General features: G+C 41.0%; 1 protein-coding gene across 4 annotated transcripts in view; it reads left to right on the top strand.

Annotated features, from left to right (window-relative positions):
* adamts3 (ADAM metallopeptidase with thrombospondin type 1 motif, 3) overlaps window positions 1-18,243 on the top strand; it is a 201,006-nt gene that overhangs the window by 101,133 nt on the left and 81,630 nt on the right. For all 4 annotated transcript variants that reach the window (XM_072664961.1, XM_072664962.1, XM_072664963.1 and 1 more), the window contains 3 exons: window positions 10,487-10,570; window positions 10,942-11,098; window positions 16,598-16,703. In XM_072664961.1, the coding sequence (XP_072521062.1) occupies window positions 10,487-10,570; window positions 10,942-11,098; window positions 16,598-16,703 (347 nt within the window). The remainder of the gene's footprint in view (window positions 1-10,486; window positions 10,571-10,941; window positions 11,099-16,597; window positions 16,704-18,243) is intronic.

Genomic DNA, 18,243 nt, shown 5'->3' with positions numbered 1-18,243 from the left:
ACTTCTTATTCACCTACTTTATGTATTAGGGGGGTGGGGAAGTAAATCATATAGGCCATTCTTTTAAATGTATATTTAATTTGCGCCCTCAGATGCTTTTTGTTTGTGTTGCCAGCTTTGAGGCACAAGCATTCGTGTGAAGATGAGCTGGTGGCAGGGGGTAATTTAATTGGCTTGAAGTATCTATTCAGAAAAGCTGCCCCTGCTCTGCATGCTATGATGCTGCCGTTTTGCTGTTCTCAGAACGGTTTTTCTCCAGCAGATGTCTCTGCTGCTATGTGCGTCCGCAGACCCCTCCGCTCAAATGAAGCAAACCGGGAAGTTTAATTGGCTGTCTGCTAATGACTGGCTGCTAGTGTGCTAGCATGGCCTACCAATCTACTTTAATGTTTTCTGCCACTTGGCCTACCAGCCTTTATTATTCTAATGACTTCTGAGAAGAAAGTCCTGTTAGTGTGGGTTGCGCTGAAGTCTGCCACCAACCACCACCCACCCACCACCGCTGGTGTGTAAATGAAAAATAAGAAAAACGGCACACGTTCCATAGCTTGTTTTGTTTTTTGTTTTTTTCCTCCAATAAACTGGAACGGATTGATTCTGACCAGGTGCAGATGTGTGGTCAGTCCCTGAAGTCCTCTTTGTAATTAGTGTAATTTCATCACCGCTTCCTCACTGACCAACCTTGCCACGATAAGTCCCAGTCACACCCCCCCTCGCCACCATCACCGACCCCTCGAAGTCCCAAAGCCACATTTTCGTCCCTATATCAGCTGGAGTTGCTCTTTAATTGTTTGGGCAGGAATATGGAGGGGAGGTGATGGATGGGGTGAAATGGGGTGGGATGGGGAGAGGACTGAGTTGATTGAAGCCGAGTTGTTGAGGCAATCTGTGTTCATATGCCAGTGAACAATTTAATCATTCGCCCGGGTACATCTTTCCTCTAAAAAAAAGAGCCAGGCTGAAGCAAACATACCCACATCCCCCACTGCCACCGCTACCACCACCACACACACACTGCTCCCAATCTTTGACAGCCACTCAAAGTACACTCATTTATAAAGGTGCTTGAGGGCTTTTCTTTCATTCACCAAGTTAATTACATCAAAAAACCTTTTCACAGCCCTAGATGTTGACCTCAGATGAAGAGAGCATTTGAAGTTGAAAGATGTTCTCAATGAAGTGATCTTGTGCCTGGGAATGTAGTTCAGTGGAGGCTTATTATTTAGCAATCGATCCTAAAATGTATCATTTAGCGCTTTAAAGTATTCATAGCTGGTACATACAGGTTGGGTAATTGGCGCTCCAAATTGGGGAGGAAATGGGTGAAAGATAAATGATGGTTTACTTGCACTTTAGGAACATTTTTCCTTCTCCTGTGAAACTTCCATTTCAGACATATGACATCATTCTGTTCTGACAGGCCTCATATACAGCTTGTCTGTTTTTTTGTTTTTTTATTATGAAAAAACACAAGTGTTCCTAGCAGGTATCCCTGGAGAACCCCACACTATCGCTATCCTTCTGTTGCAGTGGCTTGTTTTTTCTTTTTGTTTTTTTTTTCCAGTCCACCTGCCTACCCATTTTCATTTTGAAGTCACTGACCTTTTGATCTGTGCCAAGTGTTTTGCCCTGAAGCTAGAACCTTTTACATGTTAAACACCGTGCAAAGACCAGGGCATGATATAATAATGTGGTCCTTCACCTATGGGCTTTATCGCAGCCGAGGAAACATATGGCATATCTGTAGTATGCCTTTAAGGACTAAAACAGTGGACCTCTTGATCGCCCGCTCTCCATACAGCGGAGGTGAGGTGTGCATAAATTGTGCACAGATGCAAGTTCGCATCCACGGTCACTGCACCCTTTCTTACGTCTGAGTGGCGTACAGTAATATTAAATGGATACTCATAGCCACGGTCACCCACACTGCCGGTATTATTGTGCTCTTGCACTGTAAATAAATATACGTCTGGAGCTTGAATGCCATTTAGCTTAAAGGAGGGTAGCAATTAGAGGCTTTTTCAGTGTCGTGACTTCCCACGCGCTTCACTTAAGCTGCCATTATGCGTTAGCATGTTCAATTTGGCTCCACTCTCACCTGAATGATCTTTGAGGTCAGTGTGCAATTTAACCACTTGGAAGAAAAAAAAACAACCCTGCAAATAGGCTATTACTTTCATTCCATACGAGCAATAATTGACCTTAATAAAGATATCATCTTGATCTGAGCGATTTGAACATCTAGAATGCCCCTTGAATTAACTACTAACAAAACAGCGATGATGTGGATCTTCTCTTTGGTTGAGATTGAGATTGGCAATCTCCGTAATTTCACTCTATGCTATCATCATAACAATTTGAGTGAAACATGCAATCTTTGATGTTTTAGCACAAATTTCAGAATTTCTTACTATTTGGAGTCCCTGTCCTTGCTTCCTAGAATTGAAAACTGAAACACTGTTGTCTCTGGCATAATCTAAAAAGAGCCAATTTCAAAATCCCAAAACTGTTACATCACAGTCTTGACTTGTTTTCTTTATGCCTTCAACTTGTAAATAAACCCAGCACACACTGGTTACTTTTAGAGAATATGGAAGCGAGGCTCACAAGGCAAAAGCTGGTGAAGCGAGCAGGCGCTTGGTTAGCTACCCCAGCCGACCAATTACAATCTGTTCTGCTAGCTAACCACACACTTTGTCGACTGGACACAGTCAAAACATTTATACTATGTATAAGTTTATATAGTATATGAAGAGTAGCTTTTTGGCACAGTTGTGTAGTATGTAGATCTTGCCATCTACATACAAAAAAAATGTTTGGCCAAGAAATTTTCTGACAATTGACATTACTGCCGTTCTGTAGATTCTGAAGTTGAACAGTGAAAAGTAATTATCACTGATTATGAGAAAGGCTATAGGACCTATCTTCGCTGTGCAAGGTGTGTCGCAATGCTCATTGCTATCTTGCGCCCATAGAGGGCGTGGTGGTGGTCTCGAAATGAAGTGTGTTCAGGTACATTTCTGGCGTATTTCTATCTTGGCAACGCAGATACACAGGTGCTCCACTAACTAAAAACAACCTAGGCAGTCAACAGTCAGATGTTCATTGCTATCTGACATCCCCGCTTTGCACCACTGAAATAGCAATCCGCTGAAGTCAGACCGCACCTGCATCTTTAAAGGGAAAGGCAAGTGACACGCTGATTGGTTTATTGCACGAAACACACATATGATTAAGTAAGAAACTTCATACATGCTTTTTGCATGTTCCGAGTAGCGCTAGGTCATAAATAAATCGCTAAAATAGGGCTTTTATAAGTAGAGCTTTTATTATTTCTGTTAAAACAAAAAAAATTTGAAGTGTAGACTTGAACCTGTATATGTAAACATGGAATGTTAATGTACATCACATGTAATTAAGCATGTTATACACATACATTAAAACAATTAAATGAATGCTGTAGCAAACCGACAACCCTGGACGTAACTAGTACATGTAAACCAGAGGCCGAATGGGTTTCTGGAAACTTGCACTCAAGGGCATGGAATCAGTATCACATCCTGCATTCATAGAGCTAGCCTAGTCATGGCCTCCCCTCCCAGAGCTACACTGCAGCCCCTTAGCTAGGTGAGAAAGGAAAAACAGCTGTGCCTTTAAAGAGCTCCCTGTCTTACTGGCTTAACACTAGGGTCTTTTCATTAGCTGGATGTTCATTCATTCTGTAGACACACCTAAAACACCATGGGTTTACCGCCCGACCCCCTCCTCCGCCCAACCACCGCCATCACCACCGAACCCAACCCTTCTTGCTTCCTTGTAGGAGGCTTGAAAGAACGAGAGAATGCCCCTTAAGACCCAATTTCCTTCCCTTCTCTCTGTCATTCATGCCAGCGCTCCTATCGAGAGACCCTCGCTGGCATGCATTATGAAGAGAAGTGTGGCTTTCCACACACTCACTCGTTCTTGCTTGCTGTACGGAGCCCCGCGCATGGAGCCAAGCAGCTCTGTTTCTCTTTATCTCCTTATTTACTGCAATCTTTCGATTGTAGGATTGATTCTGTCGTCAGACGTGACAAAATGCTAATGCAAGGAGGGTTTTAAAGCCTGCCGGGTGAAGCGCCGCCATACTTTGTTGGTGGTTGATGTCTTTAAGCCTGTAAGTGGTGTAATTGCCACTCAGCTGTGGTTGTTCGTTCTATGTGAGTTAGTCAGGTGTTACAGGGTGGTTCACTTGAAATTGTGACTGCTTACAAGACTAAGGGCACATTTACTAGACAGTCTGGTGGGACAGGGTGTAGGAAGAAGGTGGATATCAGGGGTGACCAAATCAACCAGAGAAGAACAGAGATGGTTGAAAAGATGGAGAGGTGTGGATGGGAATGCTCAATGTGAGGGTGGTTACAAGCCCAGTCCTACATCCAAACATCAATAAGACAATAAGACACCAGTGGTTATAAAAATCTAGCTACACTCTTCAACATAAAGGTGCTTCAAGTGCTTCTTTGAGAGATGCCATAGAAGGACCACCTTTGGTTCCATAAAAAAACGTGTGATAGAGATGTGTGAAGGTTCTTCTGAACTTTAGAAGGTTATAGACACTCTCACATCTCCTGTTATAAACATGCTTCTCTATGGAACCAAAGTGGTTCTTCTGTGCCATCACTCAAAGAACACCTTGACCACCTTTATTTTGAAAAGAGTCCATCTTTATAGGCTAATCACATGCCGCTAATACCATCCTATACCAAACATGACTAGTAATGGCAACAGTTTTTATAAGATAGAAGCTGTTCTCACTACCACTGACTACCAAATGCGTTTGTGACACGACAAGAAAAAAAAGGATTTTAGTTAGTTACAGATATTAATTGAGACTGGTGTAGGTTGTTTCACTGGGGGGCACAAATAGTCCTTTGTAATATTGAGGAGAGCATGTCCCACCTGTTTATCTTGGTTCCTACGCATGTGGTCTGGACATCAGTCAAAAATAGCCACTGATTTCAAAGAGGACAATGCATTGCTAGACTGCAGACACTGATGCATGGTAATGCCAAAACGTCACGCTTTGTTGTCTATTGAAAAAAAGGTCATGAGTTGAATATTTGACTGAGCATACTGGGTCAGTTACCGGACAGGGATCGAGCCCAGCCCAAGACCTCACAGTTTTCCATTGAAAGGAAAATGGATGCTAATTGAAAGGAAAATGGATACAAATGTGTGTGGACACCTCTTCTAGTGAATGCATTCAGCTACTTGAAGTTGCACCCATTGCTGACACAGAAGTGCAAATGCAAACCCACAGCTCGTCTAGTTCCTGTAGAGAAGTATCACCAATGTGGAGAATCTGGAGAAGATTATATAAGAATATATTGGCACCAAGACTAATCCCAGGCGTGGGCTGGAGGGGTATAAAGCCCCTGTGTTCTCTGGAATGATGGTTGGTGCTCCATCCAATGTTTTTAGGATGAGTTTGGGAGTTTGGGATGAGGCGGGGTGGTGATCATCCAACATCCTGACCTCACTTCCGCTTTCGTCCCTGAATGCAATCAAAACCTTATAGCAATGCTCCAAAGTCTAATAGAAAGCCCCCTTCCCTGGACAGTAGAGACAGTTACCCCAACAAAAGTAACATAATACCCTGGATTTCAAAAGTAACAGTAAAGGAGCAGGTATCCCAATACATTTGTCTATAAAGTGTAGTCAACAACTCTGTCCATGTGTCAGTCAGTTGGAGGTGGTCTGAGACGGGGCTTTGGTCAGTCTTGTCAATATTGAGATACTGAGCATGGAGGAGAGACTAAGATCTTTAATGACAGTTCAGGACATGCCTTGTTTTTAGCTCAATTATCTATGAAGCAGAACAGCATCCACAATAACCTTTCACTCACTAGAGACACCTACAATAAACCAGCAGGTACATTTTTTGTAACTACACACTGGCTGGCTTATTGCCAACTCGTCCAGGTTCTTAAAATTAGTAGCAGCAAATCAAACGGCACTTATGTAAATGCTTGGTCCTCTGAACTTGTGAACTTCCTGCAGGTGCAGTTGCCATCCTCCACAGGTGGCCAAAGGTATGCAACAACACTTGGCTTTCCACATCACTTCAGTTTTGAATTGTACAAACACAGCATGTGACTGACAGATCACAGGCCAGGTGATTCAGTATTTTTTTTACCATACAGAAAGCCCACCTGAGCACTTTCTAACTGTACATGGTGAGATCATCTTCTTTCCACTTACAGTTAGATATGTTAATTGTGCTGTGAATTCATGGACATTGCCCAAGCTACAGTGACTTTGTAGTGGTGTAAACTATGCCTATAGTTTTCAGTCTCAGCCCTGGAGACCACATGATCATTGTGATATTGTGCTTTCTATGGGTGTAGTGAAAACCAGGCACTGCACATCACCTGGCTATTACCATTCCATATGTAAAGCATGGTGGTGGCAGCTTCATGCTATAAGGGGGTGCTTTGTTGTGGCGGTGGGCAGGGAGATTAGTAACAATCAAGAAAATCAAATATGTGATATGGAGAGAATATGAAGACATTCTCAGGTTGAATACACTGTGTTGTGCAAAAAGAAATTAGAAAAATATACTAAATAGAATACAAATAAAATGCTTAATTATTTAAAGTTCAATAAAATGCAGAGCAGTAAAACCAGTAAAGAAATCTGATGAATTGAAAGCCAGACTAGGCAGATAAAAGGCTGCCTCTCCACTTTTTTAGCAGCAGGTAGGGCCAGCATGTTCCTGTTGGCTGATCTGAGGGCTCTCAAGGCAACCTAGTAATTAGATCACTGAGGAGCTGTGGAGCAAAGCCATGAATGACTTTTAGAGGAATGTCAAACTCCATTCTAAATGATAATAATAACCAATGCAGCTGTTTATGTGGTGAAAACTAGGCAATGCACATGACCTGGCTATTATCATCCCTCATGTGAAACATGGTGGTGGCAGCATCATGCTATGGGTGCTTCTCAGTGGCAAAGGCTTTATTTATAACATTTTTAAAACACTATACTTTGTGCTTTGCAAAAGAAAAAGAACATGAAAAGAAACAGAATAAAAATAAAGTAGATTATGAATTATTTAAAAGTGCAATAAAGTGCAGAGCAGTACAGCCAGTACAAAAATCTGATGAATTGAAAGCCAGGCAAGACAGAAAAGTCTTAACCTTCTACTTAATTGTGCAAAGATCGTGAAGAGCCCTCACGTCATTAGGAAGAGAGCTCCAAAGATTAGGGCTGTAATGACAAAAGGCTGCCTTTCCACTTTCAAGCCAAGCAGCAGGTAGGGCCAGCATGTTCCTGTTGGCTGATCTGAGGGCCCTTGAGGGAACATACCTAGTAATTAGATCAATGAGGAGCTGTGGAGCAAGACCATGAAGGAATTTTAAAAGGGAATATTAAACTCAGTTCTAAATGATACTGATCACCAATGCAGCCGGTTGAGCACAGGTTGTAATACGACCCCTCGGTTGTGTGCATGTCATGACTCTTGCCCCATCATTTTGCAGCCTCTGCAAGCTGGAAGTAGAACTCTTTGGTAGGCCAGAAAAAGAGCATTACAGTAATCTAGGCAGGATGACACAAAAGCATGTATAATTTTCTCATAATCAGCCAGTGACGTCTGTTTTGTAGACGTGGCGTATGTGGATCTTAAAGCTAAGGGCACTGTCAAAAATGATGCCCAGGTTTTTTGGCAGAGCTTTGAGCCTTCATAGACAGGGATTCTAAATATGCAAGTGCATCAGCTTTCCGTTCGCTATTTCCAATGACGAGGATTTCAGTTTGATCCTAATTTAGCTGCAGGAAATGATGACACATCCAAGGCTTAATGTCAAATAGATTGTTAATAGATCTTTGCGGTATTAGTGATATACATACACAACTGTGTGTCATGTTATATTTATTGATTACACTGGCTAACGGGAGCATTAAATAAGAGATTAAATAGTTCTTAAATAAAATGTTTGTATATAGGATTTCCCAGTGTGGCCGCTCAAGTAAGATTAGAACACCACTACAGATTGGTTAACAGCCTCCTGATTAACCCAAAGATCATTTAAAAGTTTCTATGCTGTTATGATAAACCTAAAGATTTTGACTAAAATGTTTAACTTAAAAAAGTCTGGATAGGAATGTTTGAAATTGGTCTGTAAGATTGAAGGGGTCCTGTCCCAAGTTCTTGTCCCAAGATGGAACACTGGGACACTCCACAGGGCAAATAAATTTCATAGAATTTCCCACTATGCCCACTCAAGTAAGATTAGAACCGATTAAGGACAGCACCAGAGAGACCACCCCAATCAAATAAATGGTTAAGCAAATTCTTACGATCAACTTTTTCAAAAGCCTCACAACGATATAAAATTGAACCAGCATCCTAAATAACCTGAAGATAATTTTAAACTTTGATAAGTTTCTATGCTACTATGATAAACCTAAAGATTTCGACTGAAATGTTTACCTTAAAAGGTTGGGACTGTTCAGGATAGTTTGAAAGTTTGAAATTGGTCTATAATTAAATGGAGAAAAAAATGGAGGGGTCAACCTTACTCTTCTTTAGGAGTGGCCTGATAACAGCTGTTTTATAGGTAAAGTGACTGACTGATTAGAAAAAACATGCCTTGAGAGAAAGTCACATGCTTGTTTTAAATATCTGATAGGCCAGCATGGCTGTAGGCAGGTGATATTCATTACCTATGCTGTCGCCGAAGGAAACTGTTTTATTACCAAAGAAATCAACACACTCCTCTCATTTGTCATTTGAGAGTTCTAATGGGGCTTGAGAAGAATGACTAACCAGTCTATCAATTGTATAGAAAGGAAATTTAGGATTGTCTTTGTGACTGTCAATGAGACTTGCAAAAATAAGCTTATATCGCTATTAGACAGTTTCAGGAGGTTTTTGTATGCAGTAAATGTCATGGTGGACTGTTATCTGGAGTGTTTTTTTTTCTTTTTTTAAATCTCACCATGAGCTGAGTAAGATGTGTTAAATCAGGGGAAATACATGCAGAGCTTTGGAGCTTTGGATACCTAAGACCGGGATTAACAACCACTAGGCCAGTGCGCCTAAGGCTGCGTTCAGATGGCGAACCGTCTCCCGGAAAAAACTCCAAGTCTGAAATGTGAGCAATCCCCCTGTGACATGTTTCGCAAAGCAGAGAAGCAGTGAAGTAGAGCTTTAAGGGCAGTGTTAAGGGCGGGAGGGTTGACACCACATCGCACCTCACGCTAAATGGACAGATCTAAGAAATTGGCAGTTTGCACCCTAGCAATTAAAAGGATTGTACGCATGCGAGGATAGTGATATTTATCTGAAGAGTACAATATTTTTAAATGACCCATATAAGCAAAACTGTTTTTATCCACCATCTGGATCAGTCTTAAAATATGAAGGTGCATGTGCTTGAAAGGTTAATAAAAAAAAAAGCTAGACCGTTCACCAAAACGTTTGCTAGCATTTCAACCATCAATAAAAACACAAGTAAATAATGATTGGTGCTGCACACCTAGTCATGGCAAGACAGTGTAGAACTGCTGTGGTTGGATAGCTGCATAGCGAAGCTGCTTAGCGCTAACCTAGCAATTAGCAAGCTGGCTAGCACAGCTATCACTAACAGTGAAAACACATAATCCATGTCATTCTATGCTCACCACAGTACAATACAGCACACTGAGTTTTAGTATAAAACTACCTATAACCGCTGTTAAAGGTGTAGTATATACAGAAGTATAGAGTATTAAGCCTTATGGTTATCTAAAAGAGGACCAATACTGATGTTTTAGCATTCCGATTTACCTGAAGATCATTTTAAATGAAAAAAAGTGCCATTTCTATGCTATGATAAGTTTGTGTTATGCTTGTTCGACATAATGTTTTATGTTTGAAGCATACAATGCATGTAATGGCACTTTTATATTGCACATTATGGCAAATCTTTGACGTAGAGGTGAAATGTGCGGGACATGCGGAATTCTTGTCTTTCCAGACAGCACATAATGGCATGGAGTGGAGTGGAAAACACAACACCGTTTGAACACAGACTAAAGCAACACGAGCTATTAGTTATCGTGATAACTAACCATTTTTACTGTGTTCTGTGAGCATCTTGACCAACCACAGTTTCAAATAAGTGTTTCTGTGGGTGCTTTAATGAACCAGTGCGTTCATGTAAAATCAACAAGTCTAAATGATATTGGCATGTCAGTCTTCAACCATGGCATGTTCACCATTTGTGTTGTACTCCTTTAACCCATCTGTGCAGTAAACTAGTGGAGCACACACAGTGACCATGAGCACACATGCCTGAAGCGATGGGCAGCCAAGGGCCTTGCTCAAGGTCCTGAAAGTGGCAGCTTGCCGAGCCCGGAGTATCGAACCCACAACCCTATCATCAATAGCCCAGTGTGTTATTTAGTTCTTTTAGTGGAGCTGCTCTCTAACTCCTTGCTATAACACATCTTGTTGCAGGTGAATGAGATCTACCACGACGAGTCGCTTGGTGTGCATATCAACGTAGTGCTCGTCAGGATGATCATGCTCGGCTATGCGAAGGTAAGGTCAATTCTGCATGCCCAGGGTGATGTTTATCTAAAATGAGACCTGAGGAAAAGGCTTTTCACTTCTTTCATGTGCCCTCACTTCATTCCCTTCAGGCTAATTTTGAAAAAAAAACAAAAAAAAAAACAGCCTGAATCCAAATGAAAAAAAGTAGCAGCATATATAAAGAGTAAGCCAAAGGGGCCCACAGATGCCTTAGCTTCATTGTTTTTATGCAAAGCCAAGCATAAGCCTCAAACAGAGATGCATCCCACTCTAAGTAGTGGCCTCTCTGTAGGGAACTCAGGTCGTGAAGACTAATGTGTGTTTGAGTGAAAGGAGTAAACAGAGACCCAGAAGCATGGCCTGTTCTTTTACACCTTCAGTCCATTAGCCTCATTGAGAGGGGCAACCCGTCGCGCAGTCTGGAGAACGTGTGCCGATGGGCCTTTGTGCAGCAGAAGGAAGATCCTGAGCACTCGGAGCACCACGACCACGCCATCTTCCTCACCCGCCAGGGCTTCGGCCCCACCGGCATGCAGGGTAATAACCCCCCACCCCCCACCCCCCCATCTCCTCGCATCACACCCCACATCATTGTTCATGGATAACTGTTCCTTTAACTCCCAGGGGAGGTGCACAGTAGGGGTGGGCAGCAAGATGATGTTTAGTGCTTGTAGAAGACTGAACAACTACATGTATCCTACAAATTAGACAAACTATGATGAACTATGATAAATTATTCAGAATCAACAGTAACGTATTTACTATCCACTATAAATTATTCAGTATCCACTATGAAATCTTCAATGTCCACTGTCCGATGTTATTTAATATCTACTATAAAGTCACTATCCACTATGATTTAGTCAGTATCTACAATATATTATATTATATATCTACTATAAATTTTACAGTTAACCACTAGAAATTACTCAGTATTCCACTACAAATTAGTATACTGTATCCACCTAAATTATTCCATATTCACTATGAAATCTTCAGTATTTTCTTTTAATTATATAATATCCACTGTGAATTATTGAGTATCCACTAAGCATTAGTCAGGATCTACTATAAATGTTTCTGTAACCACTAGGAATTATTTAGTATTCCACTGTTAATTAGTATGCAGCATTTACTATAACCTATTCAGTACCCACCATGAAACCTTTTCTTTGAATTATTTAATAACTGCTATGAATTATTGAGTATCCACTATGATTTATTCAGTATATACAATACATATGGTATCCACTGTGCATTATTTTGTAATCACTAATTACTTTTAATTAGAGTAGTTAGACTTTTTCTGTTCATTCTGGAGATTCTAGAGTAGCAGTGCACTTTGATGACAAGAACTGTGCCAATGATGTAAAAGAAAAACACAGTGAACACACACTCGCTACTCTGTGACATGACTGCTTTCATAAATGACTAAATAAAAATTGCAGTATTCCCTTTCAGTGATAATACTACTTTATGGCAGTGTTTGTCATTCTATATCAATGTCTTTAAAGCCAAGCGGCCCAAAATTACAGACGTGTCACTCTTTTTAGGTGTCACCCGTTTTTATACATTGTCACATTTCAAATAGTCCCATCAGTTGGAACTAACTGAAGTCAAAATGTGCAGCCTTTTTTGGCTGTTGACAGAGAGAGTGAGCCTTTCAGTAAGGAAGTAAATCAGTAGGAAGGTAGGATGACATACAGACAGACAAGATGCTGTTTATGTTGAGCTGTACAGTGAAATTTAGTACATTTCCATCAGCAGTGTCATTAGTCTTCCTAGAATAGGGAGATCAGTGCAGCCGTATCAGTGATACAGCCTTATCAGTGCAGCTGTATTAGTCTACTGCTACTATGCCTGCATTCCTTTTTCCACTGCTGTAAGCTGATGATGTGAAGTATAGTAAACAATGAGCAATGAAACATCGCCATTGTCTCAAAAACAACGCCAAATCCTCCTTTTTCTCTTTTCTCTTCTGTTCTAATCTGTCTGATCTTATTCTGATTGTGTTGTTTTACTACCTAGTTGTTTAATAGGTAGTGCAAAGTAGGGGTGGGCAGCAAAATGATGGTTTAGTGCTTGTAGAAGACTGAACAACAACATGTATCCTACAAATGACACAAATTATTGAGAGCTTGTTAACAACAATCAGCATACAGTTGAACTGGGTGTCCGTGTTATATCTTCATAATATTTAGACATTTATTTTGATTAGATTTTTTTTAAACAAACATTTTAAACAAAAAATTTACAGCATTTTAAGTCCTTGAAACTCTGATCGGAAATCGGTCCCTATACTAATAAAATTAGCTGGATTGGGTATTGTATAATCGGCCCGATCCATAGGGCTGATCCAATCACTAAATCTGATTCCCTCACCGCCGGTATTCTAGGTTTCATAGCTCAGGATTTGAATGACATACAGACATGATACACATGTCATAGCAAACATCAGGACCTACCCAATCTGCCCTGTTCGCTCCTTTTTAGTCTCACAGACTTACAGACACAGATTTCAGAATAAAAGTCCTGAGCCAGGACAACACTGTTCTGAGGTGCAGCACAATTTTAGAGACAAAAAATAGAAATTCAAAATAGTTAATTAATATCTGTGATCATTTATCATATTTAGTTTTACAAAGTTAGTAAAGTGTTTAAATTAATCCTGATGCCTTAAGTCTTTGCTATATGGTGAAGTATATTGTTCAGCAATTCAACAATTCTATCGGATCAGTATCGCAATATTTACATTTACATTTACATTTACGGCATTTAGCAGACACTCTTACCCAGAGCGACTTACAAAGTGCTTTGCTATTTACCCAATAATCAATAGCATTACGATAGAAATATATCTAAACACACCTCATTTCAAGACCACCACAGCCATCTGCATAGATACATTAACAAGCACCGTTGCTATTTAAACAGCACAGTTTGAAGGCGTGAAAATGAAATGTTGGCGGGGTGTAAGATAGCATTGAGCATCATGTCGCTCCTATGCGCAAGATAGGGGGCCTAGTGTTACACATGTTTCCTAGAGTAAAGAATTTTTCTTCATCCAAAAAACCCTTTTGATTTTCATTCCTGTAAAGGTCACTGTAGCTGAGCCGGGCAGCAATCGATCTGTGCAGCACCGCGTTAAGTTGAACAGTTGTATGGCTGCTAGGTTTCTTAGTTCATTTCCGTTCATTCTGGCTTGGTAAAGGCGGCACTGCCCCCTAGTGCGTGTGTTAACATTACATGTAAATAAGCTGGCAGACATCTACACATATTGACTGGACACATTCGCAGACCTGCAAGCGCCAGATGCCTTATGAGTAAAGCTAATGACAATACTACATTTTACAACAGAGAAAATATCAGCGTTGGTGAAAACTTTGCTCTTGTAGCTTAGCCTTAACCCCGAACCACCCACCCTTAATTTCCCCACCTGCCTAAGCATTTCAGCCTTGTCCACTGCATCATCCTCTCTTTTGAAAAAAAATCCCAAGCTGCGTAAAGTGCTTTTCCGCACGTGTGGGCTCCTCATCCCCTTCTTTCACTCTCAGACCCTTTTGAGGCCCTGTCATAACCCAGTCATCACATTAAGTCTGAATGCGGCCATGGAAGAACCTCCGCTTGGTGTTTGAAACCTGCCCACTCGTCCACATCCCCCCGTAGCGAAGCTATGTGATGTGGCGAGGAGGCCGACTTCAGTTGAAAAGGGTGGTAAATGCACAATTTCATAACATCAGAAGTCAGAAAGCGGTTGCTGCTCACCTAAAGCATCGAGCCTCCACTCGCCAGGTATGGCCATTGAGTCCAGAAAGGTAAAAAGTGCACTCATGTGGTTTAACAGAAGTGCACAGATTTCGCTGCAGCCCTCTGCTGCTACTGTCACTGTCCTTGAGTCCCTTCTTATCTTGCTGTGGCACAAGGTTAGTCAGTTAATTGGAGGCCTAAAACCCATTTTCCCATGCCTTCAAATACACGCTCCCTAAGTGCCCACCGAATGGTCAGCATTCGGTACCTGGCTTTGATGACACTGCAGTCATCAGGAATGGTCTGCTACACTGCCCTGAGGACAATCCCAGCAGCGACGAGCCAATTTGAACACTGTTCCCATCTCGCCAGCTGAGAAAGTCTCGTTATTGTCCTCAAACAGATGTGAGATTTTGTAAATGTCAATCGACCTTTTCCGAAACGGATTCGTCAGGGACTGTTTCCTTTTTTTCATATATATATTTTTAAAAAAAAGGGCGAAGGTCTTGTTTTCTTTTTTCCGAGCACAGTAGGTTGATAGAGGTATTGTTTAGAGTTTTCGCACTACTGTCACCACTGTCTGCGAGGGTGAAGCAATTGTTCCCTGCAAACTGTAGTCCTTCTCTCGAGACACCTGAGATATATACTTAAGGCTTAGTAGAGCAGCACGCAGATCAATTTAAGCGTCTCAGCACCCATCTGACAAATTGGCACTCGAATGCACTCTCAGACATGGCGGTGGAACAAGGCTGTCTGCCACTTCCATTCAAAAAAAACATAGCCATTGTTTCATTTTCACAGGTCTCCTGTGCTGGGGAGCTGCGCTGTGCATAGTGAATTATTCGCTACCATTCTCGAACACCCACTGCTTTAACAGAGAGAAAATCTTTTTATCAGTTTAGGGCAATATTTGATCAAGCCACATGTCAAACACTGCTACTTTGTTTGAGGGAAAAGTTTGCCAGAAGATCCAATTTACAAGATTTACCCGATTTACCTCGAATGTAGACCAAGACGAGCTTCTGCAGTTTTGGGCTGGAGCTACAAGGCTTAATTCAGCCAAGAAAGTAATATTTATTTTTTGTTATGGATATCAGTAGGTCATACAGTGTCAGAAAGCACATAAGCAAATGTGTTGACGTGACTTAAGGCAAGCGTGTGATGACTTACGAATGTAGTTGGCACGGTTTGCTAATTTGTTGCTAAATACTGGATAATTCCAGTACCTGTTAGCTACATTTGTCTTGAAGCTCAAGTGTAAATCTGAAGAAGCAAATTTTAGACACCAAAGCAAAGGGGATCATACTTACAGTACATTCAAATTCCTTCGACAAATTATTGTTTTTCCAGTTTACAAGATTTTTATTCTTGCTTCTTAAGGTTAATGCTGTAGCTAAAAAGCTATTGTGGCTAACTTTTTTATTAAATAACTGTGTCATACAGCGTCAGAAATCAAAGGTATTTGGTATTGTTGAACAGGTTGATGTGGTTTGAGACAAGTGTGTTACAGTTCAGGAGTGCAGTTTGCATAATGCTAATTTGTTTTAAACTGGCTAATTGTATTACTTGTTAGCTACATCAGCCTAGGAGCTCCAGTGTAAAGCTACAGAGGCAAGCTTTGGACACCAAAACAAAGCAGACGGACACTTTTGATATTTGTCTGACATGCTATTTTGTGTTATCAATCTTCTCAGGCTAAATGGGTAACTTTTATATACAGTTATATACAGAAACAACAAAAAAAATCTGCCATCCAGTGAAATACGTAATCACCCGGTAAACTGCAGAATCGCCCTGTAAAATACAGAATCGTGTTCCATACTGAACTGATGAGGGATGCGCTTTGTTCCAAATTGTTGAGGTTAGACTATTAAGGCAGGGTTTGCGTCAATCAGTTTTGTATTTCAGCCACAATTTTTGACTTTCCTGCAGACTGGGATTTTAGCCACTGCTGGTAGATGTCTCATCCGATTCATTAAATAAAGTCAATTTCATAATGGAATCATGAGCAAGTTGGCTAAATGACTGCGGAACAAAAGATGGTCTGGCATGTTGGCCTGGGTTGTGTTTTCTAAAAATGTTTTCATAATTAACGTCAGCATGTACTGATGTGGACAGATCTGCTAATTCAGCCAGATAGTCATCATTGTCAGTTCAGATAAAATACGACAGCCTGACCCCAAATGATCTCGCCCCATATCTGTGCCAGCTGTCACCCTGAGTAGTTAGTAGCCTTGAGTTTGCCATTGTTACATAATGAATAAGCCTGTCTCTTCCCTCTGATCCCAGGATACGCCCCCGTCACTGGCATGTGCCACTCGGTGCGCAGTTGCACCCTCAACCACGAAGACGGCTTCTCCTCCGCCTTTGTTGTGGCCCACGAGACTGGACATGTGTAAGTTTTCCAGCACCTCACAAGGCGTGATATTTCTCAAAGATGTTTCTCTCTGCAGTGCTGGCCATGCAGTGTTCCAGGGTGAATATGAAAAGAAGAAAGCATGCTTTGAAAGCAGCTGAAGGGCTCATATCCTCATATTCTCCCTTCCTTTTGGAAAATAATTTGATGTAGTATGGAAGCACATTTTAAAACATGCTCTGTTTTAGTCTCCAGTCCAAAGAATTAGTCCATATATGGAGACATTGTAAAAAAAAAAAAAATTAATAATTTATTTTAATTTATCATAATTGAGTTTTTTACAAGACTGCGCAGTAAAGTGATAAGGAGTGTTGTTATTGAACATTGCTTGGGAAATTGGTCACTGGTAGGTGTCTTTGATAAAGAGAGATTGCAGCTTGTTTCACCGACAAGATGAGCATACAAACAACATCTTTAAAATGATGGGAGCATAAGCCAGCATAAGCCAATAGGTGATCAGCGTGAGCTATATGTACACACTTCTTTTAGGCCAAAACTGACTAAACTACTACTGACTAAAAATACCTAGTTTTCACAGCCCCCTAGTGGCCTGTGTTTGTAATGATGTTGTGTTGTATCCCATCAGTTTAATTGCAATATACACTGACATGCTAAAAGTCATGGGGCAGGAAGTAGTTTTGCGTAGGACCCCCTCTAGCCATGCGAAGTGCAGCAACTTGACCTGACATCTGTCTGAACAGCCACCTACAGCCCCCTTGGGATCTCGGGTATAAAAGGACCTCTCGCCAGCACAGTGCCTTGTTGATAGCTAGGGTACATGACTTCATGGGATTTGCACCACACACAAACCCTACCATTAGCCACATGTTGCTAGTCCTGTAGAGTCCAGTTTGCAACCTCACAAACCCAGGTGACCAGTGTTTAACCTCACTCACAAGATAACACCTCACAACTTATACAGGTGTGGACGCTCCCAGGCCGTCCCCTGAGGTAACGCCACATAATCAATTTACATACTGCTATCCCATGATCTATGGCATGTCAGGGCATTGATATTTAACCAAATACAATTTTAAATATGACATTTGTTACTGGTGCGAGTGCCTGGACAAGAAAGCCAGATGTTGTAAATGTTAATGTATAGCTTAGTTTATGATATTAGGGCTGCGCAATATTAGAAAAAGCTGACATGGCATTATTTATGGCATCAACATATATTTTTTTTCTGCCAGATATATAGCGATATTAAAAAAATACAGATTTCACCTAAATGATATATTATGTATTATAGATTATGAGTGCCTTTCTGGTCACTTTGGCATTTTCGTTGCCATTGGTGTTCATTGACAGTCTGCAGATTTTAGCTGGGGTTGCTTTCTGATTGAGGCTCACATACTGGGGTACATAAAACCATGCCAACATTATCAGTTGACTTTAGGGAGAGGATCTGGGCTCTTTGCCTACATTTACCTAAACTTCTACTTCTAGTTTGTTTTCTACATTGAAGTGAAATGTTCCTGTAAACTTTACAAGCTGCTCTAAGATTTCAATGCCTCAA

This window comes from Salminus brasiliensis, chromosome 20, assembly GCF_030463535.1.
Source record: "Salminus brasiliensis chromosome 20, fSalBra1.hap2, whole genome shotgun sequence".
NCBI classification, from domain to species: domain Eukaryota; kingdom Metazoa; phylum Chordata; class Actinopteri; order Characiformes; family Bryconidae; genus Salminus; species Salminus brasiliensis.
The sequence above is the reverse complement of the archived record's forward strand: the minus strand, read 5'-3'. Positions and strand labels throughout refer to the sequence as shown.